Source organism: Seriola aureovittata, chromosome 1 (assembly GCF_021018895.1).
Source record: "Seriola aureovittata isolate HTS-2021-v1 ecotype China chromosome 1, ASM2101889v1, whole genome shotgun sequence".
Taxonomy (NCBI): domain Eukaryota; kingdom Metazoa; phylum Chordata; class Actinopteri; order Carangiformes; family Carangidae; genus Seriola; species Seriola aureovittata.
In genome coordinates, this window is record NC_079364.1 from 17,143,286 (window position 1) to 17,166,603 (window position 23,318).

General features: G+C 41.1%; 2 protein-coding genes across 5 annotated transcripts; both read right to left on the reverse strand.

Annotated features, from left to right (window-relative positions):
- Positions 1-6: 6 nt before the first annotated feature.
- Positions 7-12,174, reverse strand: LOC130167641 (rho family-interacting cell polarization regulator 1-like). 4 transcript variants are annotated; one of them, XM_056374049.1, is made up of 18 exons: positions 12,019-12,174; positions 8,920-9,007; positions 8,642-8,775; positions 8,424-8,502; positions 8,247-8,270; positions 8,056-8,109; positions 7,662-7,811; positions 7,141-7,204; positions 7,013-7,056; positions 6,803-6,928; positions 6,070-6,218; positions 5,822-5,930; positions 4,761-4,892; positions 3,169-3,822; positions 2,776-3,077; positions 1,736-1,826; positions 1,538-1,631; positions 7-1,423 (listed from the first exon to the last, which is right to left on the reverse strand). In XM_056374049.1, the coding sequence occupies exons 3-18, from the start codon at positions 8,731-8,733 to the stop codon at positions 1,353-1,355; spliced, it is 2,235 nt and encodes a 744-aa protein (XP_056230024.1). In that variant the 5' UTR covers positions 8,734-8,775; positions 8,920-9,007; positions 12,019-12,174; the 3' UTR covers positions 7-1,352. The 4 variants fall into 4 exon arrangements, with proteins under 4 accessions (XP_056230024.1, XP_056230005.1, XP_056230033.1 ...); XM_056374030.1 differs by having other exon boundaries at positions 1,736-1,829; XM_056374058.1 differs by lacking the exon at positions 4,761-4,892 and having other exon boundaries at positions 1,736-1,829.
- Positions 12,175-15,128: 2,954 nt separating this feature from the next.
- Positions 15,129-22,974, reverse strand: LOC130168972 (transcriptional repressor CTCF-like). Its single transcript, XM_056375350.1, has 13 exons — positions 22,783-22,974; positions 20,489-20,767; positions 20,212-20,394; positions 19,699-20,074; positions 19,426-19,596; positions 19,197-19,330; positions 18,958-19,078; positions 18,714-18,863; positions 18,235-18,395; positions 17,960-18,142; positions 17,704-17,875; positions 16,916-17,062; positions 15,129-16,721 (listed from the first exon to the last, which is right to left on the reverse strand). The coding sequence occupies exons 2-13, from the start codon at positions 20,750-20,752 to the stop codon at positions 16,459-16,461; spliced, it is 2,325 nt and encodes a 774-aa protein (XP_056231325.1). The 5' UTR covers positions 20,753-20,767; positions 22,783-22,974; the 3' UTR covers positions 15,129-16,458.
- Positions 22,975-23,318: the final 344 nt, after the last annotated feature.

Here is a 23,318-nt window from a genome sequence, read left to right on the forward strand (position 1 = left end):
CACACGTTACCTTCAAAGAAACCTTTATAAAGTTTAAACATTTCTGAACATAAAACATTTTAACATTTCAAGACATATACAATTCTTTATATGAAACAGTAAATATCTCTTATTGTGCACACTCTTAAAGTAATTCAGAAAATAAACACTGTTATCTTTTGCCTGATCCCTCCTGTCCCGGCATTTAAAACCTTCCATCTCTGTCACTTGAGGCACTTTCTGAATGACGAGGCTTTTGTAGAACGACGTTAAAGCATGATGCTGAAAGACTATGGCGCCCCCGTGAGGCAGCTTTTGTACACAGCTACAGACCCAATGGCTTCCTTGAAACTGGAGCCTAGCTTACACACTAAAACTGATCAGATGAGCTTTTCATACGGACATGCTGGCAGTGTGAGGCAGCTACACATGCAGATTTAAATATAGTTTTACACTGCAGATTGTTTCCATGTTTGTAAAAACTGGACCAAAATGAGTTTTGAAGAGAAACTCAGACTGCTATCCTTCAAGTGTTTCTATTCATTTCCTACATAATGTATTCAGCTCAGGCCCTGGTACAGCTTTGAAGGTTAATCATGTATCACTGAATATTCTCATTAGCTGTCTCTGATGCCTAAAATGAAAATATCCTGTTGGTTCTCAGGGTACATTCCTGCTTTGGAAATGACTTCATGTTGATAAAAATCTTCAGACAAACATCACATGCTCATGAAATCTTTTCCTGTCCTGCTGACAGTGAAAGAGCTCAAGGCTGTACGCCAATTTAACACTGAAAATCATAAACCCTTAATAGTTTTTCATGTCTGCAAATACTGATAGTTTTGAAAACCTTGAAATGTAACTCGGTAAGTGATTGTGTTCTCTGTAGATTGAGGAAATGCATCAACTTGAACTTATAAAAACATTTCGAAATTATTAGATCACTTAAAAAATGCACTATAATAAAGCCAAAAACAAGGCCGCTTTTAGCTGTTCCTGAAATGTTGGCAATTTGGACATTGAATTTGCACATGACAGGAACAGTTTATGAAAGTGTAAACTTATGTGGTATCCCACTTAAACCCAGGCAACATGACAGAGTGTGTGTTGAAGGAGCGAGAACTTTTGAAGGGATGTGTGTGTGTGCGTGTGGTTTTTTTTTCAGTCATGACTGAGGTGCAGAAACCCCGAGGTTTATCGTTCTTGGTCAGAACAAGGCAAATATGTGCACAAACTCCACCGTAATGGAAGAGCTTGTTTGTCTGAGCAGTAAGTGGAACACCCTCAAGGCCTCTGGTCCCTCAGTGTAAGAGGGAGATGGCATGAGTAGATCAGAGTGGGAGAAATGGTTTAGTTATAATTCCACTGTGTCATTAAAAGACAGTAGTGGCCAAATGGCTGGGGGTGGAGGGACTTTCCTCTTGATCATGTGATGCGTCTTTTCCTGAAAGATTAAAAACAGGGCAAATTAACGAACTCCTCACGCCACCAGTTGAGCTGTCACATGATCAAATACTGTCTCTGTTTACTGAAACAAGGCAGTATAAACTCCTCCCACCATGTCGTTCATCTCCCTTTTCCTCGCTGGGTTCCTCCTTCTCCTCTGGCATTTCCATCTGTCCCAAATCCTGCACGTCTTCCACGCTCGACTCCTTTTGCAAAAAGAAAAAACTTTAAGCACCAATTTTTTGTTGTTTTTTTAAATACCACTGTTATTTTCAATACAGGTATATTGCAACATCTCTTCTCTGTTTACCTGCGATTCAGAGAAACGATCCTCATCTGAGTTCCTAAATCCTTCTGGGGCTTCCATGAGGATCTCGAGGCCATCTGCTTCCTCCACATCACTGCTGAGCGAGACAGAAAGTAGACTGATGTGACAGTGAAAAAGACTCGGATCAAACAGACACACATCAATTAAAAACCTCTTAGCCCCCCTGCTTTTCTCCCTGTGAGTCACTTTATGTTAGGAGAACCATCATAATCCACACTGACAGAATCACGCATGTTCTGAATCTTGTTCCACCTTTCCATTGATGCTACACCATGTTCACACTGAGTGAAATACTCAAACACAAGAGTCATGTCTTGTGCATCATTGTGTACACATTTATCCAAAATTCTTCTTTGGAGTCTTTGGAAACTTTGGACTCTCCACTGAAATCATGTGTTATTACATTTTTCTGAGACATGTCAATCATCAGAATATGTATACATGTTAAAGGGCATGAGGTGTTCCTACACACACAAATCTCCACAAGAATATAAAATACAGTTATGTGGATTTGAACCATGTTTGCCTGCACAGCATGAATTTGAGACAACAGACCCATGGGAACAAACATGTAAAAGGAGCAAGACACTGAAAGAGAAACAAAATGACGCAGCATTTACAGTCATTTTGTGTCCGTTTGTGGTCATCTGACTGACTTTCCATCAGGAAATATTAACAGGCACTTCAAACAGAGGCTCTGGCCCAGGGGCCCCTTGACACCTCGAGCCCCTGGTCCTGTGCCTGGTAGGCCCCAATTAGAAATCCTTCCATGGGTCCAACATTGTGAGGCTTCATATGTTTCAGAAACAATAAAGCAATTTCACATCCATGTGAAATTAAGAGTTATTGTAAGTCCCAGTTTGTGACCTCAGAGCGTTTAGTCAACTTCCAATCTGTATTCACACCTGGGAGACTTATGGCTCCAATATGGCCGACTAGGCCGACACTGGCTAGGCAACAATAACTATTACAAACCAACAACAAATATTTCTGTCTAGTTTGTGACAAAACACGACACTGACCTTCCTCCAGAGTAGAAATTCTCTTCAACCTTTTCTTCTTCCTGTGTTTTTTCTTCTTCCACTTTGTTTTGGTCCTCTTCATGTTGTCCATCCTCCTCTTCCTTTTCTCCTTCCTCTTCCTCTTGATGCTCATCTTCTTCCTCCTCCTCATCCTCCTCCTCCTTCTCCTCCTCTTCCTTCTCCTCCTCCTCCTCCTCTTCCTCCTCCTCCTCCTCCTCAAGGTCAGAGCAGTTGAGAAAGTCAAAACTTTCAAGGGCTGTCTCAACTTCCTGAGTGAAACTAGAGGAAGTAGGAAAAGGAACCTATGGAAAAACAAATGCAGGAGTTTAAAATATCCCCATCAACACATTAGACAAAAAAAAAAACAACAGATAAACTTATTCTTGAACTCACCGTTGGAGCATCCTCTGGTTGTTTTAGCTCCTGGATGGACTGATGTGACTGACTGTGTTTCTCTGATGCTTCTACCTGGTGGCCACCTCCTGCTTCAGTGGTGTTGTCCTCTGTCTCTGCCTCAGCCTGTGCAGATGAGTCCTCACATGGATCATCCTTTACATCCTCTGCTGAAACACACACTTGTGGGATGCCACTTTCAGACACATGGCTCTCAGCTGTCTCCACCAACAACACAGGAAGTGCAGACGAGACGTCGGGGCATGAGCAGCTCAGGTCTGCTGAGGTTTCAGAGAGGTCAGCTGACGGGACAGACGCCCTGTCAGTCACAGTACAGTCTGGGCTGCTCTCACTCACATGGCTGTGAGAGCAGGAAGTCTGCAGATGGCCGTTAGGCACCGCATCTCTCTGAGAGAAGACCTCCCCGGCCTCTGTCTCGTCCTCCTCTTGGTTGGACGACAGTGATGGTGTTGATGCGCTGGACTTGTGCGGAGTGAACGACAGCTGACTGGTGAGAGTGCTTTGCAGCATGTTGGACGCCGTCAGCCTCTGAGCGTGATGAGCCAGCGCCGGACTGGAGGAGTCATCAGAGGATTCAGAGGAGTTGGACCAGACTGTCCCGTTATCCATTTCCCCCTGTCGCTTCAGCAGAGACTAGAAGGGACACAGAGAATAGAAGAGATGAGAAAGAGACAGAGAGGCTTTGTGTACAGAGTTACCAAATTCATTAATCCAGTGGTCCTCAAACTGTGGGTCATAGAGATATTGAATGGGGGGACAACCAAGGCTGAAAATGTGATACAGATTGGAACTAAAATTGAATACAATCTGTTTCATGTGGGACTAATAACAAGAAATAGAGTATTTTCATGTTGGCTAGGCTACACATTTTCAGGTCAGTAAGATTTATTCAAACAACAAAATGTAATGTTAAGTGCAGTGGACAGATTTTTGGCAAAAAGAAAAACTGCTGAGGCTCATCCAGCTAAGAGTCAGTCGAAGCTAAAGTGAAGACAATCTGAATAAGTCCATCCTTCTCTTGGGTTTACTGTCAAAGTAGTGGCAAAGCCTTTAACTGCACCACAGTAATATTATTTCACTGTTATAACGTCCATTCAGGCTCCTTTTGTTGTTAATTTCCCAAACACTGTAAATGCTAAATAAAATATTGTTGGTTCACAGGGAGAAGGAGGCAGGAAGCATGACAGAAAATGTTTGAGAACCACTGGATAAATTAGTCCGATTCAATTTCAGTAATAAATGTAATATTTCTTATAGTTTATCAACTAAAACACAGCAAACATTTGCTGCTTGCAGCTTTACACATTCAGAATTTGCTATCTTTGCTATAATGTACTGATATAGCAGCTGACAAACTGCCCGTCGTAGTCTTTCTTCAGTTAAGATTCAATTAGACGTGATCATCCTTTTTCTATTAGGATTTGATTGGAAATTAACAGGAACAATTCGTTCAATTGACAGAACATTTTTAAAACACATTTAGACATGTTTGTACTACGTTTATTATTTGATAATTTGATATACTATTTGATTATAAACTAAACTACAGCTACAACTACATCCCAACACACCGACTGTACAGAGGTGAATCGAGGGGTTGTACGGCTGAAGTCATAACGCAAGGATGCCGTCCTGTCCGTCGGGACATCGTGGAAGGCCTCCAGCAGTGAGTAGTTCTGTCTGGGCCTGCCGTGAGGCACGCTCTTCAGCGAGGTGAGGAAGAGGAGGGACATATTGGAGCGCTACTCAACCACAATTAAACAGCTACAAGGACCACAGCTTCGTTCATACATGCTGCTGCTGTCACACAGCTCACGACTGCTATCATTCATTCTCCTCACATCAGCCACGCTACTCCCACAACCACATGTCCTAACACACAGACCTCTGTGAATGTCCTCACACACATTAGTGCTACTGCTACAGACAAAGCAGTTGGGGAGCAGCTGAAATAGAACAAGCCAATAAAATGACAGTAATAATAGCCATCAGTGAAATAAATGGCAAATATACAGTGTATATACATACGTATATATATATATATGTGTGTGTGTGTGTGTGTGTGTGTGTGTAGTGAAAATAAGGAGTTTACAAACCCTTTATACAAATTATGAACCAGGGGCTGGTTTCACAAAGATATTTTAGATTTGTCTGCAGTGTTGAGTTTGTTCTTAGAGCAGTCTAACACAAATTACACAGTTGAACAACAATAAACCCTTATTTTAAGGCATCTCAGCTCTGCTGTGAGTCTGCACTGTCTTGAGAATTGTATTTTTTCATTACACTCTTTGCTGAATTTTCCCAGTAAAATGTCTTCTGTAACTGTATAAATGTTTCTGCCAAAGAGAATGTAGCAGAGTGGTCGTATGTGTTTCACATGCTCAGCCATGTTTTTTATTTTGGAAAAAAGTTTAAAAGTTAAAGATGCCCAGAATATATAGCAAATTAGTTCTACTTAAGACTTTCTGCAACAGATGAGTTTAGATGTCTATCTGAAGTCTGACTGTTTAGATCTAAACCATAATCAAAGTTTGTCTTTGTGAAACTGGCAAACTGGTGAAACTGCTGGTGTGAAGGATTTGCATTAAGTGGAAAAACGCTGAGGTTGAATATCTCTTTTAATGTGACTCACATAAAACACCTGCTCCCGCATAGAGGGCGTGTCAGGGGGGCTCTGATTGGACAACAGCCGTTTAGAAACTGTACTGGTGGATGACGTCTGGTCATCCTTATCAAACGGGCTGAAAGAGAGAGAGGGGAAAAAACAGAAAAATAAAACTGAGAGGGCAGAAGACACCTGAATAAACATGTTAAATTTTTAAAATGACAGAAATCAAAGGTGCTGATGCTGGGAGAGGCGTGTGCTGCAGGTTAAAGTACCTCCAGGTGACCTCCAAGTTTAACTTCACCGTCCCGAGGTCGTTGATGTCCACGGCGAGCGTCTGGGGGAGTGGGCAGAACAGGTCGAGCATCTCGCAGGACACACTACCCACCACCACATGATTGGCCAGGCTCTTAAGCTCCGTCACCTTGACAACCAAAACAGACAAGTGCCAGACAAATGAGGATAGGAAGAAACCACAGTCACAATCTGCAGCATTTTTGTGAGTATGAATGTAGTAAGTTAAAGGATAAGATTCATGGCAGAATATATTCTTATTATTGTCAACAAACATTAAAAGACCAAAACTAACAATGAATTGATCCAGCTAACAAGCATTTCCTGTTTAGCTAAAACCTGATATAGATTTTTCCTCCTCCACTGAGCCACATAATTGCACTGTGACAGGTTTCTCTATTACACTGAACACACACACCATAGTTTATTTTCAGTTGATTTCATATACACCATCCTACAATGCACCATTCACTCCTGTTTGAGTAACATTTGCTAAAAAAATAAATTTCAGAGCTGTTTTAGAAAACGTAGCCTTTTTCTAATAATGAAACCTACTAACTGTGGCCTGTTTTTGAAGATGAATGTCTCGAGTAAGAACCAATAGGCTTGGGGAAAGTCAGACATTGTTGTTTTTGGGCGTTTTATAAAATTTGTAAACAACATGAAAAATGTCGAATAGTGAGAGTCTCATCCTTTAAAAGCTGATTTCATTACCTTGATTGACAGCAGCTCTGTGACGAGAGGCAGGAAAATATATTCTTCGCTGTCCCATATCTGCTTGTTGCTGACCTCCACGCGGCCTCGTAGCCTCCAGCGTTGACGCCCATAACGCATCAGGACCTAATGGGGCCAAAAACAGCTGATGAGCTACAACAGGCATCGAGACTCAAGTGCCGTGTCTGTGCTTGAATTTGCGTTTCTTACCTCATACTGGTCACCTGCACACAGCCGTGCAAAGCCAGCAAGGCCTGAAACATCAGAAATCAACTGAAAAATGAGAACTGGACAAATAGTGGGAGGAGGAAGTCACATGAGTGTAGAAAGTGACTCACCCTTCATCTTGACATGAAATTCTCCCATCTGGCTTTCTAATTCACTCTCAAGTGAGCACATGTGCTACAGAGACAGAAATAATGAGGGGTTTTAATAATCTATCATTTGCCATGACATTTTGAACGTAAACGATTAGTTGATTCATTGATTTGTTGTTTGAGAGAAAATCAATAAGCAACTATTTGGAAAACTGATTAATCATTTGAAAATATGTGGAGCAAAAATGCAGTTTTTACCTCCTCTGCTGTGATGACTAGTTGCTTTTTTTGTCTTAAATGATAAACTTAATATCTGTTGGTTTTACAAAACAAGCTATTTAAAAACATCACATTGGACTCTGTGAAATTATAATTCTTTATCTGTAAATTACTTGGTAATTAATAAAAAAATAATTGTTAGTTGTAGCCCAAATTATATTGTAATATAAATGGCCTAATATCATTCTAGCACAGAGAACCACAGCCAGTGTAGATGCTGACACATTCAGTAAAGGCTCATTGACCTCAGGTCTGTCACTTGCCTCTGTACATTCCCTGTATCCCTTGTTTGCTTCGCTCAGGCTCTCTCTGGCCTCCTTGCTGCCAGTGGCGGAGTTAAAGGCCGCCACCATCTTACTTGCTCCATCACGCAGTCGTCGCTGTATACAATAAGCATCATACAGCTCCTCAACCTGGAAAAGCAAATATTGCACAGGTTTCAACAAATGACTGTAATAACAATCGACCAAAAGACGCTAAAGCTCTGCAGAGCTGAGGGATACAGCAAGTGATAACTCTCTGTGGGGGTTCATCACTGTGAGCAACTCCTTTCACACTAGGCAGTCAATTCATCCATTGTCAATATATAAAAGAGAGAAAAGAGCAGCTTTAAATAGTAAAACTATGCATCTGTTAATTCAATCATTTCATACACACCTTGCTGAGATGGAATTCCAAGCGACGCATGAACCTCTCTATGGCTTTCACTTGCTACAAGAAACAAAACAATTGTCAAACTTGACAAGCTAATACTTAAACTAATACTTATCTTATTCTCTCTTACACCTGTAAAAAGTTTCAATGTCCTGCATTCACGTGTGTATACAACAGGTGTGAATGAAACTCACCTTATCCTGCTCATACAAAGACCCCTGCAAAATAAACAAAACAAAAACAATCAAGACATTTAGCATCACAAAGTGTCAAATTAACATCTTGACTGAGGACTGGAATCAACAGCAGCCAGCCTGGTACTGAATCACAGTCAATAGTGGTGTGACTGGTTTGACTACTTGGGCTCTCACCAAACGACCATTTCTCTTGTTTTCTTTGATCTGCTGACCCAGACTGTCCAGCTCCAGCTGGTGGACCTGCAGGTACGACCTGACAACAAAAAACCCATCACTGTTACTTCTTCATGACAAGACGTAAAAGCAGTCGTATCCTCCATTTTCGGTGATATTCCTCCTGGCAGCAATCCGATGTAATCAATGCAAAGACTGCACGAGGGGTGTTTACTCACTGTAAGCCTCTTCGTAAGGCAGCGTACACTTCATCCAGCCGTTCAGGCTGGGGGATTTTAGTGGGTGGCAGTTTGGTGGATCCTGTGAACATCCTGCTTCCTTACAAGGCACGTTTCTCTTGGATCAAACAGTGCTGAGAGAGGGACAGGCAGGGAGAGAGATAGAGCGTGGGATCAGTTCTGATAAGGCTTCCTGATTATTTCAATTAAAGTACATTCAAAACAGGCATCAGGGAAACTGGCAGGACAGAGAGTGAGGCAGACAGAGGGCTGCTCACCTGCTGAGCGGAGAGATACTGTCACTACTGTAGCATGCTTGGAGAGCTGAGTGTTGCACTGTGGCTTTAACAAACCAAAAGACATGTCCTGTAATTATACAAAAAGGAGACATTAGAGACAAAAATGTCTGGCTTCACCTCATACCTCACTGTACCTGACAAGATTTTTTCTCCTTCTCTGTGATTATCAAGGAGTCTGATAATTACAAAGGTCACTGGAGAAAAAATTAGGAGGGGGGGTGGGGGGTGGAAACCACTCTTTCACTTCCTCAGTCTGGCCACGTTGTTTTGTTGAAAGTCTGAGACAGAGAGCGACATGCATGCAGCAACCACAGTGGCCACCACTGACAACAGTGGGCAGTACAGTCTGCTTGTGCTTCTATTCCCCTTCCTTCCCTACTTCTCCACCCCCCTCCACATACAACACCAGAGTACAGGAAGTCTCATGGCTGACTCTACACAGGAAATTCTACACAGAAGTTTGGCCCAAGAATATAAAACCATACCTCCGCTGTGTGTGAGAGAGTGTTAAAATTGACCCCCTTTTTCTACTCCAAGCAAAGCCATTAAACATGCAGATTAGCACGATGCCACAGTCAGGGTAAACTATAGGAAGAGAGGTTTCGTGCCTGAGCTAATCTAGTCACAAAAGAGATTACAGACTTAAACCAAACTAAATCTGTCAAGCAGGAGCCAAACCCATATTAACACATGGGATCTGTGAATGAGCCAGCACAGGGCAGAGCCACTGGTGACATCTGCTCTGCATTGTCTCACACTAAACTCACAAACAGGAGAGAAATAAGTCTTTATTATTAGTCTGATTATCACTGATGGGATCAAGTGCTCCACCTGTTGCAGTTGTTGAGATGGAAACTCACAGATTATGGTTTTATATGATGAAAGCCTTATTAAACACAACACTGCTGATACGAGAATAAGCTGTACACACCCCGCTGTCTTTCTATGTTCTCCTGCCACACAGTGACGACGCGGGCTTGGGGGTGCACCAGGCCAGTGGTCCAGTTAAACCGCTAATCTTAGCTGCACACTGGGGGGGATTAACATGAGTGGGTCAGTGTTAGAACATGGCAAAGAAAAAGTGCCATACCGGAGAGCCTTTACGGATAAAACACCCCAACACCAACCACCTTCTTCAAGACATGCCCAAACAACAAGTGCACGACTCAGAGGGGACAGCCATAGAAGTGCAATGTCATCGTAACACTCACATATAAAGAAGGAAATCTTACACACTCCCACCTTGGACTGGATATCGTTCAGTATTGGTTCTGATACCAAGACCTTGATTTCTATATCAATACTAATTTGATATAAATTTTTTCAAATCCATTTTAACAAAAAGAAAATGACAATCCACATCACAGAACAAGTTTTAGTTTTACTTTAGTTGTATTTTTAAGATCGATCTCTTTACACACTCCAACGTGTTCGTTTACATAAACAGCCAATCACCAGCATTATGAGATCTTGGTCCAAGCATGCTGCATGCTTATTGGCTCACTGATGCTGATGAGATGTACTCGTTTACTCCTTAGGTATTGAAATTTGGTATCGAATGACAAGGCATTTTTTGATCCTCGATCGAATATCCTGGAATATCAAACTAATTTGGTCTGTACAAAAGTGTCAAAGTTCGATACCCAGCCTTACTCCCACACACACATAAATAGCTATACCTGCAGCCCACACACAGGTCTGAGGGCTTCACTGATATTGATAATTACGAGATCCAGTTGCCCGGTTTCCTCTCTGTCAGATGTGCTTTTATCCCTTTCCTTACATTACAGATCATTAGCTGGATTAATCCTCTCCACGAAGCACACTGAACAAAGAGGACACTGTTTCCAATCACCTCACAAGACTGGAGTTTTGTTTAAAAAAAGCCTTTCATGCTCTCACTGCATGCACAAGCATATATGGCCTTGTTCAGGCTGTAGTTTGGGCCTAGAATCCTTTTTAGTTATTGGTTACTTTTGACAAATTAATCATTGACCGTGTAAACTGAACAGGGCTGTAATTAACTATTATTTTCATCAAAATCTGATTTTCTTTTTTATTTATCAACTGATTTTTTAGTTTACAAACTATCACAAAAAAAGTAAAACATGGTTTCAGCAGATGAACAGAATATAGAAAGATATTCAACCTACAATGTATAAATCAGATTAGGGCAGCCAATCATCGCATTGAAGAAGATGGAAATAGTGAATCCTCAACATTTCTCCCTGATCAATGACCTGCACCATTAATCAGTTATCAAAATAGCTGGGCTAATTGATTAATTGTAGGAAAGTGTCAGCACTTAAACAGTATAAGGAAAAGGATTTGGATGTGACAAGTTATTTAATCTGAACTGTCGCCAAAACCTAAAAATTGTTTAATGTCTTGTTTAATGTCTTATAATGCAAAATTTTTTCTTTCTTTCTTTCTTTTTTTTTAAACATGTAACTGGACGTTGAGAATCACAGAGCATTAATACAGATATAAACCACTATATAGCTCACGCCCTATCAGACAAGTGTTCATCCGTACTTTGCGGGTCTCAGTGTGTGTTTCAGGAGGAAGAGGAGGAGAAGGAGGAGGAGGATGAGGAGTAATGGTGTTACAATAAAATGCAACCACCTCTGTTCCAGATTACCGGATTAGCCTAACCCGGCGGCAGCAGGCCACTGAGTCGGATAAAAACAGTCACACATCCCGGCCGTGCGCTTTACTTCAAATAAAGACGGAGTTCAACCAACAAACTTGTGTAACCGTGTCGAGACAGATTTTGTATTCCGTACATATCCCACCCCAGCCCCCGGAGCTCATCACAGGCCACAAAAAAGTCCTCTCCCGTCCACACCAGGACCCCCAACGCCCTCTTCCCTCACGGTATCGGTCCACCGACTCACAACAAACACCAAAACCCGCTGGGAAAACGGAGATATGGTCAATCAGAGCCAGCTGGTGGATATAATGTCGACAACATCACAGGAAAGCAACTTCACGTCGGACGGACTCATCATGACCATGTAGAGAAAAATTCAACAGGATTCTTGCTGTGACCTTGGCCATAAAGCCTGCAGCCCCTACCTCTGTTTTAACGTCCGACAGCACGGAGAGTATGACTGTAGTCCCATTTCCAACGCGATGCTCCACACAGTTCGCAGAGGTTTACAGTTATTCTGGGCGCTGTCCTTCTCCTTGATTTCGCAGTTTTTTGTGTCTACAATCAAAGCAGCAGAAGTTACCAGAAACAGCTTCCGGCCGACGGTTTCCAGTATAAAATGCGATGCTCATTTTGCAGCACAAGTATGGATAATAACAATAATAATATTTGTTATTTACTATTATTGTTGTCATTATAAGTAGTAGTAGTTGTAGTAGTTGTGATTTACAGAATAAAAAATAAAACATAAACAAGACTAAAATAATAACAAAATGGACATGACATCAATACAGAGATCCAAATTACTCCAGGAGGTAAAGGAAAGGGGGGGGGGGGGTAAAATAAATAATAAAATACATATAACAGAATTTAGTTAAAAGCTAGAAGTCTGTCAGATTGCTGTCTTGGAGTCTCATTTGTTTACCAGAAATCCACCACAGCTGCATCTCTGGTGGAACAAAATAGATGGCATTATCAGGAAGGAAAATTATGTGGATAAATATCTCAAGATATTAGCCAGAAACTGAAATCTTGGTCTCAAATGGGTCTTCCAAATGGACATTGACCCAAATCACATTTCCAAAGTTGTGGCAAAATAACTTACGGACAACAAAGTCAAGGTATTGGAGTGGTCATCACTATGCTCTGTCCTCAAACCAATTGAAAATTTGTTTTGCAGAACTGAAAAGACGTTTGCAGGAGCAAGGATGCCTCCAATCCGGGTTCAGTTACACCAGTTCTGTCAGGAGGAATGGGCCAAGATTCCAGCAACTTATTGTGAGAAGCTTGTTGAAGGCCAACCAAAGCATCTGACCCAAATTAAACAATTCAAAGGCAATGCTACAGAATACTACTTAAGTGTATTTGAGTACTTCTGCCACCACTGGTGAAAACAACGTTTTGGACCATTACACTTTCATGTACAAGGATCCCAAAATTTAACATGAATTGAAAAACTACTTTTATTTTGAAATGTCTCTCCTCCAACCGGAAATTGTGTTTCGGCTAGTTGCTGTGGCAACAAGGATGTCCCTCACTCTGTCACTGTTTTGTCAGACCATTGCTCCTTGTGCTGCGCTGGCGACGCCACGGTGAATCCAACGGAAAAAAACACAGGCATGATGTTTCCGAAGGAGAGGAAGGACAGAAAGTACCGACGTCTCCTACAACCACAGGAGTCACCCGATGGTGGCCCAGTAAAAAGTGTAGGTTCAGTTTTAGCCGTTAAATATGTCAGGTGCTGCAGCCCCGAGGGCCGATTGTCCAAGTTTGACCGAGCCGGGGAGGGGGCGGCGATGAAGGAAAGCATGTGGCGCTTTTCCTCCTGATTTCCTACTAAACAGGACGTTGCAGCTGTATAGCAGCAACCAGGAGCGCTGCTATTAATCTTGCATATTAATGCTAGTTTAATAACTGCCCGCTTCCAATCTGCAACTAAACTTTGCGTTTTATAGTAGTCTACAACATAAATTTAGGTAACGAAACGTACAAAAGACAAGTTAAATACCACTACTGAAAACATTTCAGTGCTGGTAAAACTGTCCTGTCACTGTCCCTGCTTGTCGTTCCCGAACGTTATAACTATTTCAAGCCATTTGTAACGGTCCACTTTGGACCGTTGGTCATTCTGCGCTTCAGCTAGGTGCTATAATAACAGGCTTTAGCTAACGTTACAGACGACGCTGAAGTTAGCTTCCGATTCAGTACTTCAGGGAAACTTAACTTATAATACTGGGCGACCGATTCATTCTGTATTTTTTAAAAATTTTTTTACAAATAGGACATACGTTTAACAAATCTGAAGATGTGTTTTATAGAGTATTTAGCTTGTCTGGGACAATCTAGTTCAAATTTGACAAGTCTAAGTATAGTGGGTTTTGGTCTAGATCTGATCCAATGTGGTCTAGATGTGAAAGCGGTGGAATGTTCCTTTCACACCTTCATAAATAAATTTAAGTTTTCACAAATTGAAATTGGGTTTTCATACGACATAAAGGCTTTAACTACGATGTTTGACACTTTCACAACAGTAAGATGTGAAAAAATGGAGAATCGGTCGCTCAGCATTGTAAGCTAAATTTCCTTTAACTTCCGTACATTGCAGGGATTTGTACAACTATTGCATGACCAGGAGGTTCCCAAACCTCCGAAACCACAGAAAGACTCAGCATTTCTGTGTCGTCAGGATAAACAAAAAACACGGAGCCAACTACTTCACAAATGACTAACTCTCGTTGAGGAAAATGTTTCTTGATTTTACTTGATTTAACTAGACATAAAGCTACTACGGAGGACACTGGAAATAAGTCAGGAAACTGACAACTATTTTGAAAATCAATCAAATAATTTTGGTGCTAAAATACTAAATATTTCACATCCTCTCAAACGTAACAGTTTTCCTTTTAATTATTTTATTTTTAATCATTTTGAGGTTTGGACTGTTTGATGAAGACAATAATCAACAGATTAATCCATATTGAAAAAAATGCTGCAAGCCCATACAGACTGGTAATAATCTAATAACTCTGCATTTAATACTTAAGACATTTTTCTGGTTATAGTTCATTTTATTTGTAACAATAGTTTTATTTAAGTAAAGGATCTGAGTACTTCCCCTACCACTGGCTCCATGTTTTAGAAAATAGTTAGCAGACAAGTGTAACCACCCGTCTAACTACTGATAGCATATGAACAGTGTCATCCAAAACCAATTAACTGGGGCCGCATGAAGGTGTGAAGCCTGTGTGTGTCACCATGGGAACTTGGGGCTTAATTGTACTGCGTCCATACAAGAGCTGCGGAAAATCTGATTCAATATACAGTGGTAAAATCAATCACAACCCATGGTCATGTAGAAGAGCCAAAGCTGCACCCTGACTCACAATTGTTGGATGAAAATTTTAGTTGGGGATGTTAGTCAAATCCCAGTTAAAGTGGATTCCATGCTCCAGTGTAAATGCAAGTCAGTACATCCAGTTAATTTATGTTAAAAGGTCAAATTCTTTAGACATACAAATTAGTGAAGATCTCAATATCAAGTCCTCCCTTTAATAAAATATAGTTGCAAGCAGAGTACACCGACATTTGTTAACACTCAGTTGTTTCTCAGCTAATTTGGATAAACAGTGATTCAAGCTCTCTTTTTCCTGTAACTATACCACTAACCTGTGTTAAATGCTCAGCCAACCAAAATTAATTTAATATCCATGAATGAAATTATTACAGTTGCAGAAACCTAAAAAGGCTGTCAATGGCTAATCTTTTTATTTGTTGTACAGTCATACATCTATTCTCGTCTGCCACACAGTTACTAAAATGTCATTCAAGCTGCTAGGTAGCATTGCATTGCCAATGGTACAAAATGAAAACAACAACCCAAAGTGGAATGGCTACACAAGGGAGCAAAACATTCATTCCTTGCACTTATCAGAGAATGTTTAGTACATACGCATCATCTAGGGGTATTAAAATAGGAAGAGAGGAGCATAAGATAAGCATCTATTAAGCTTTTAAAAACTAGAATAGGCTTAAAAAGGGATTTACTAACCACAGAAAAAGAAACCAAAAAATAAAATTAAAAAATATTTAATTTTTCTAATCTTGAAGTGGCTGTGATTAATAACAGTATCATCTTCCTGAAGCTCATCTCTTTCTTTCTGTAACAACTTTATGACATTTTGGATGAAGTTCCATAGTGGCTTTCAATATGGGCTTAAATTTACTTGTTTTTGCCATTATGCTGCTCTGCAAAAGCCCATTTTCATCTCCACTTTTACAAGAGCAGCTTTCTGTACAAACTGAGAGGTACATGGAACTCTTCAGTGAAGATATTGAACATTTATCTACTTACTTTTACCCACTGGCACAAAGGTATGTAACTTACCAACAATTGTGTAACAAATAAAAACAAGAAGGCATAAGAGGAAAGGAGTTTTTAAAAAAAAAAAAAAAAGTAAAATTCCATAAACAGTCTCGATTTAGTTGTTATACCGTATTAAAAACATATCTAGTGGACCGCTCTACACAAATATAGCCAGAGGAGATTTTGTAATTTAGATAAATGTAGTTCTCTGCCACATAAGACAGCTATGAAACACCAAAGGCAACAGTGAAAAAAGACACTGATGTCAATTACAGCCACTTCAAACTCAAATGTACTGTAATGCATTTTTGGTAGGTAAATCCTTATTAAAAATCTTTTCATTTCGTCCAAGTCTTTATCGATACATGATTAATAATCAAATCTTAAATTACAACAGTGATGTTTGTTTCTGTGCAGGATGCAAGTGTTTGTAATCCTAAATGCCAAGAATTAAAATGAAGCTGTGGTCAAGGATCTGGGTGTGACTACAGGTTCACATCCATCACCGATCCATCATGCTGAGGATCATCTCAGGGGTCAAATCTCCATTAGGTGGCGCCCCAGACAGCTGAACCTCCTGTGCTGTCCCCTCCTGGGACAACTCATCCATCTGAATGGTCGACTTCACTCCACCGACCACCACCTCCTCTGCAGCCTCCTCGTTGCCATCCTCCTGGTCATCTTGTTCGGCTCCGACCTCCTTCTTCACAATGATGTCATCCACCTCTCCAGTGACCTCGTCTTCAACACGGATGATAGCAGCCGCTGTTAAGAGAGTTTCAGGTCAGACTATGGTACTATATGGTTCACATATACTTTTCCAGATTGTTATGATGGTTTAAAGGCAAACAGTTTAGCTATGTAGTAGTGATCAAACTGCTCATTAGCTGGCATTTAATCTTCAAGGCCCTGAAACCCTGCTAAATGATGTTCAAAACTATCATACGTGTGACACCTACCGTCTGGTTTGTTCTTCGGGGGTCGTCCACGTTTCCTCTTAACTGGTGGCTCCACAGGGGCTGGGATAGGGACGACTGGTGGAGCCTGTTCCACCTCAATCTCAGTTAGCAGCTCGTCTTCCTCCTCTTCCTCATCCAACTCATCCTCTATATATGAACAAAGTATGATAAGAAGATATGAATGTTGACAGAAGCATATTTTCTGACACTGTTACTCAATATTACCACATCTTCATTAGGAAGTGTTCATGGACACAAAGATAGTTCATGTAATTATGTTGCTGGAAAACAAAAATTGTTAGAGGCCATTAGGACATTATTACAGCAATGATGTTTCAACAGATGGCAGTATACAGCAGTACAGCCTGGCAGACAGACAGGATGAAAACAACTTTCAACTGCCAATACCATTTTTGATTTGAGGCATATTCTCTTGTGGTGTTCCTGATGAAATACCTGCCTGTTAAAATTTGCAATAGTGCCTTCAGGTTGAGCTCATGAGCTAACTTGTAGTGATTAACATACCTTCAAAGTTTTGTACAATCAGAAACAAAAACTGCATTTGGTTAGTACTGCAGTGATTTCAGTAGGCCAAAACAATATCCTGCTGACGATTTCAACCAGACTTCAAAACTAAAATGAAATTGTAAAGTTGTTTGAACTTTTAACACCTACTTCAAAAATGATAAATGGTTCACCTTTGAACTATTTTTTTAAAAGCATATTTTGATGTAAAATTGAGGGGTTGCTATAAAGACATTGAATAGGTATGCTTATTAAAAGCATACCTGTGTCGTCGTCGTCGTCGACGTCATCATCGTCGTCATCATCATCATCATCATCCGTCCTGGCCTGCATCTTCCTCTTCCTACCACGTCGGCCCTTTTTGGGTGTGGGAGTTCCATTTTCTTCTCCAGTAACTTCACCCGTGCAGTTTTCAGAATGACGCAGCATGGTGTTCTGTGAGGCAACATGGTCACAATTCAATCACATACAGTTAAAAAACTACTGCCGTGTGAGCTAAATCTCAGAGCCCAGTCCTACCCTGCGGGTGAATGTCTTGCTACACTTGCTGCAGACAAAGGCAGTGGGGACAAAGTTTGGATCATGGTAGCGCTTGAAGTGCATATCCAGGAGCTGCTTCTGCCGGAAAGTTTTCTCACACTGGCTGCAGGCAAATGGCTTCTCCCCCGTGTGTGTACGCTTGTGCATTACCATGTGGCGTTCCTGTAGCATAATAGATCAGATAGGCAGTTATTCACTGGTGAAATAGAATATGATAAAAACTGTATGTGTTACATCCTCCACGTAACACAAACCTGTCTGCAGCAGTAGTCACACTGGTCACACTTGAAACGTTTCTCATTCTTGTGGGTCTTCTGGTGTTGGATGAGAGCATAGCGCTCATGAAACACAGCATCACAGTAACGACATTTCTTTCCCGTCTCAATAAATGAGTGCTGCTTCCGCAAATGAACGCCTAAGATAGAAACAGCAAAGACATGAAAATCAGTCAGACAAATGCTACACAGGCCTGTTGTATGGATAAAGACAAAAAGTGATGTGAAGTAATCAGTGCATACAGATTCTTCCAATTCTTCTCTCTACAATGATTCAATAGGACACACCAGCACTCACATGACTGGGAATGGCAACTTTAAGACAATCGAATAAACATGATCTCTCGTACAGCAATGAACGCATTGTACCTAAGGAGACCTAAAACAAGCCTTCCCAACACGTCCTCTGCGACCCTTAATGACATGCAGTCTAAAGTAAAAATGGTAACATAACTCACCAAGGTCACTCTTGCGTGCGATGACGGTATCACAGTGTGGGCAGTGGAATTTAGCCACGTTCTCCGTGTGTTTCTGCAGAATGTGCATCTTCATGGTGCCGCTCTGTGTGAAACGAGCATGGCAGATGTAACACTCGTATGGCTTCTCACCTGCAAAGAAGATGAAAGGATATAGTGAGTGAGATACACTTCTCAATCTGGAGGTGAACTCTGTTTCAACCACTAGAAACTGCATGTATCTTACCTGAATGTGTCCTCATGTGTCTCTTCAGCTTGTAAGTGTCTCTGCTGGCATAGCTGCACAGGCTGCACTGGAAGGGTCGCTCCCCTGTATGAGAGCGAATGTGTCTTTTCAACTTGCTCACCTGGGAAGAGAGAGACAAGGATTTAAAAAATATATATATATATAAAAAGAGGCCATCGCAGGAAACAGGGAGAAGAATTAGATAGAATAGAAGAATTAGGTCAGTGCAGATTATTTACCTCCACACTGCAATAGTCACACATGGAGCACTTGAAGGGTTTCTCATGTGTGTGTTTGTAGCGACGATGACGCACCAACTCACCACTGGTCACAAATGCCATGTCACAATCTGTGCATTTATGTGGCCTAGTGCCTAAAAAATTTAAGAAAGTGAGAATTAAACTTTATTTGCCTGCATAATGTAAAACTAAGATGAAGCAGGGGCATCAAACAAATGCCCTGAATTACCTGTGTGTGTATTGAGGTGGTTTCTCAACAGTGTGACTGTTCTGAAGGCCCTTCCACACAAGTGACATTTATGTGGTCTCTCATCTGTGTGGCTCTTCATGTGTCTGTCCAGGTTGGAGCGCCTTGGACAGGTGTAACTACACAGCTCACACTGGAAAGTCTTCTTCACGCCTGGACACAAAAGGGGAATATAGTAGGTTAATTCAAAGCTCTGCAAATCTACAACTTTCCAAGACTATAAAACAGGACATACACTCTTCCACAACCACTTACCTTTTTTCTTGATCTTGGTGGGCTTTGGTGGTTTCATGTTGCCCACAACCTTCTCAGCATTCACCTCTGATAGCAGCCCTTCCTGCTGCTCTTCTTCAAAGTCATACACAGAAACATCCATATCACGATCACCCTCTGCATAGCGCAGGCGACTCTTCTTTCCTTTCTTTCCTTTACGCATACTGGTGATGGGCTGATAGTCAGGGTCCTTGGACCATTCTGGGTCTTCTTCCTGAGCCACAGGAGGTTGTACTTCTGCTGCTTCTTCTTCCTCCTCCACCTCCTCTCCTCTCGTACCCTGAAGCTCCTCATGGGCTGCCTGAAGCTCTTCCTGCTCTACAGTCTCCACTTCACCATTGGCACCCACTTTTACCACCTAAAAGAAAATGTCAAATGTTCTTCTTATTGTGACCAGACTCTTTCCAACAAAGGAGTTCACTGATTGTATCATGTTGAGAACATAACTAAAAAAAGACTGTTCCTATTATATAAAAGACCAGAGTTGTTTCTCACCTGGAAGCCCTCAGGCAAGGGAAGAGTGTGACAGATAACCGGCTCTGTATCCTTGTTAGCAGTTGATGCATCAACATAAGTGGCCTGGAGCCCCTCTACAGTTGTTGTTGTGACTGGTACCTGAACCAGCTGAAGCTGACCAAGGCCTAATGCTGCTCCTGCCTGCTCCTCCATATTCACCACCTACAACGAACAATGCACCCTTTCAATTTGAGCAAATGACACAAACATTTCACAACAAGGCCAACTACTGATAATCCAACACTTCTGTACCAACCTGGAGCGTGATGATCTGACCCTCATCTCCTCCGGTAACAGTCACTGTGCCGCCTCCCTCCAACACCTCTGTCTTCATTTGCAGCAGAGTTGGATCGAGAGCATCCATCACCATCATCTCCATGTTACCAGCCACCTCCCCCTGAGGAGCTATGGCTGCCCCTTGTATCATGGCGTCTCCACCCTCTGGCAGGACCTTTCCTTCTGCAGCCAGGGGACCAGTCTGAGTGGTGTCCATGGAAACAACCTCGCCCTCCATGGCCATGGGCCAACCAACACTCTTAATGAAGAAGACAAAATTTATCAAAAAGTGAGCAAGAGTCAGTGGGCGATTATTCACATGGTTTTCAAACAAGGCTGAAAATGTGTTTTCACAAAGAATTTATATTAAACACCATCAATTCAAATTTAGGTATGTACCAGACAACCAAACAAGGGGCAGAGCCCCAGGATCATGGATGTCAAGAGGTGGGTATAGGAACTTAATTAATTATTAATATTATACATTTTTAATTTACTGGAAATTCAACTCATTTTTGGGGCCAATGCTGATACTGATGTTAGGGGGCGGAAAAAAAAAAAAATCAGATATCTATATATATCTATATCTATATATATATATATATCTATATATATATATATATCTATATCTATCTATATATATATATATATATCTATATATATATATATATATATATATCTATATATGTCAGTGCATATCGGAGAATATATGCTCCAATACTGATACATCTGTAATAGGCTAATATTGGCTGATAAAATCATGCGGGCTCTAGTTTTTACTGGATTACTCAGAGTAATGGGACATTTTATAATTTAGTTCTTCAAATGTTGTGAGGTCTAGTTTAAACTGCATTTCCCTGATCTGGGCAGCGTTGTTAGTATCAGCAGTAGATCAGCAAATAAAAGGTGGAGTCCGTCGCTACGAGGGGTGAGTGGGTTTTTGTTATTTTAAATAACTGACCTTTTAATTGATTGTTAAAAGGCCCACTGATTAGTTTTGCATTTATTGACTTAATCAGCTAATACTGTCAACTAATTTATTAAAAAAAAAAAAAATCACAGTGAGCATTAAAATATAGTATGCCTCATAGTAAACCACGGATAAAATGAACAACTTGGTGTTCCCTGACCAGTAAATCTTGTCTTTTAAACATGACTCAAACTGGCTCTACCATTATACACCATAATATGTATAATCTAATACATTTAACACAAAAATAATATATCAGAAAATAACATATCATTAACAATGGCCATTTTACTGCAGAATGAATACTTTTTTGTCTGAGCAATGTTACAAATGAGTGAAAATGCCGTTTGGCCAATTGGCTAAAGCCATAAGATGATCAGTGATACAAAACTGAAAAAAGCAGCAAGGCCTCACATTTGAAAAACTGAAAGTACTGAATACTTGGCAAGTTTGCTTGAAAAATTATATTTATTCAATTTCAAAAAGCAACTATTAACTACAACCGTCAGATGAATGTACTGTAATAGGATAGAATAAAATTAGTATAGTAATTCCTGCACATGTAGCGGAGGGCAAGTATAAAGTAGTACAACACGGAATTACTCAAGTACAGTACGAGTACTTCAAACTGTAGTTAAGTATAGTACCTGAGTAATTCTACTTACTTTCCACCTCTGTTATGGTATACAATCCTGTAGTACAACGGGGTAAACTTTTAAAACGTGGGTATGTGCTCCTTTATGTGTTAATCTGTGTTGATTATACGTTGATGAGGTTCATCTGTTTGCCAATAATAGATATCACACAGTCGATCAATCAATCCTCGCTTCAGAGTCACTTATTCACCTATTTTAACAACGTTTACTTTGTCTGGTGCCGTTTTTAATCAACGTTGCACATTCATTGTGCATCAGTGTAAAAAGTATATGCTGTTAAATCGATACAAACTAGTTAAACTCGTGTTAGTTGGTTAACTCGGGAGGCGCGAGTGTCTGAAAACAGGAAACAAAGGGCACGATAAGATGGACGTCAGGCCTGAACAAACTTAAAACAGAAATACAGGTAAATCCAACCATCCCTGTGCAAATACAAGAAAATATCAGCCGAAAATCACCAAAACACTCGGCTGAAACAGGGAGTTACAGTTTATAGACGGATTTAGTGCATTTTGGATAACGATAGAGGGAGACAAACACCCCCCGCCAGCCGCCTGGCCGGTAAGCCCTACCGTGACACCTAGAGGCCGGCGACGGCTCCTACAAAAACGTTTCCGTGTTTGGAGGCAAAGAAGCGGCTTTACTTACTCCCGACAGCTTCTTCTCCCGGTTATATTCGCTTGGAAACCCAGCGCCTTCGGTTGGTGTCTTGAGTACTGCTGTAGTCGGCCGTAGGTGCTATGCGCCGGGCTAATAATTTTCTCCCGCTTTACAAGAGTGGGCCTAACACAAAATGGCGGCTCCTAAGAGTTAACACGGCTGCGCGAACCCAGCGCCAGTGGAGTGAAGGGGAGTGGAGGAACTGGGGCTGTGGGTGATGGGCGCCAGATTTGAATTTGGGAGGGGGCGTGGAAACATGACGAGTGTGATCGATGCAATTGACAGGTTAGGTATTCGTTTACTGATGAGAGGAACAGCTAATATTTGCTCAAACGTGACGCACACACCTTCAACAACTCAGAGTCACTGTTAAATCAAGTTACAAGTTACATTTTGTGAAGAAAAGCAGTTCACAAAACTATCCACAGGGAGGCAGTATAAATGTTGTAGGTGCAGGGCGGGCCTCAAGTCACAAACACACACATAAACATTGATGAAAAGTAAATATATTCAAGTTCTGAGTA

Bases quoted from the DNA above. Each gene is read 5' to 3' on its own strand.
- LOC130167641 (XM_056374030.1), bottom strand. From the start codon at position 8,733: ATGTTCACAGGATCCACCAAACTGCCACCCACTAAAATCCCCCAGCCT. The intron at 7,057-7,140 runs GTGAGTCACTTT...CTGATGTTTCAG, and splicing joins ATTTCATGTCAAGATGAAGG to GCCTTGCTGGCTTTGCACGG. The intron at 5,931-6,069 runs GTACTTTAACCT...TCTCTCTTTCAG, and splicing joins AACTTGGAGGTCACCTGGAG to CCCGTTTGATAAGGATGACC.
- LOC130168972 (XM_056375350.1), bottom strand. From the start codon at position 20,752: ATGGCCATGGAGGGCGAGGTTGTTTCCATGGACACCACTCAGACTGGT. The intron at 20,075-20,211 runs GTGAGAAACAAC...ATTTTCTTTTAG, and splicing joins CCTTGCCTGAGGGCTTCCAG to GTGGTAAAAGTGGGTGCCAA. The intron at 18,396-18,713 runs GTGAGTTATGTT...TTTCTATCTTAG, and splicing joins CGCACGCAAGAGTGACCTTG to GCGTTCATTTGCGGAAGCAG.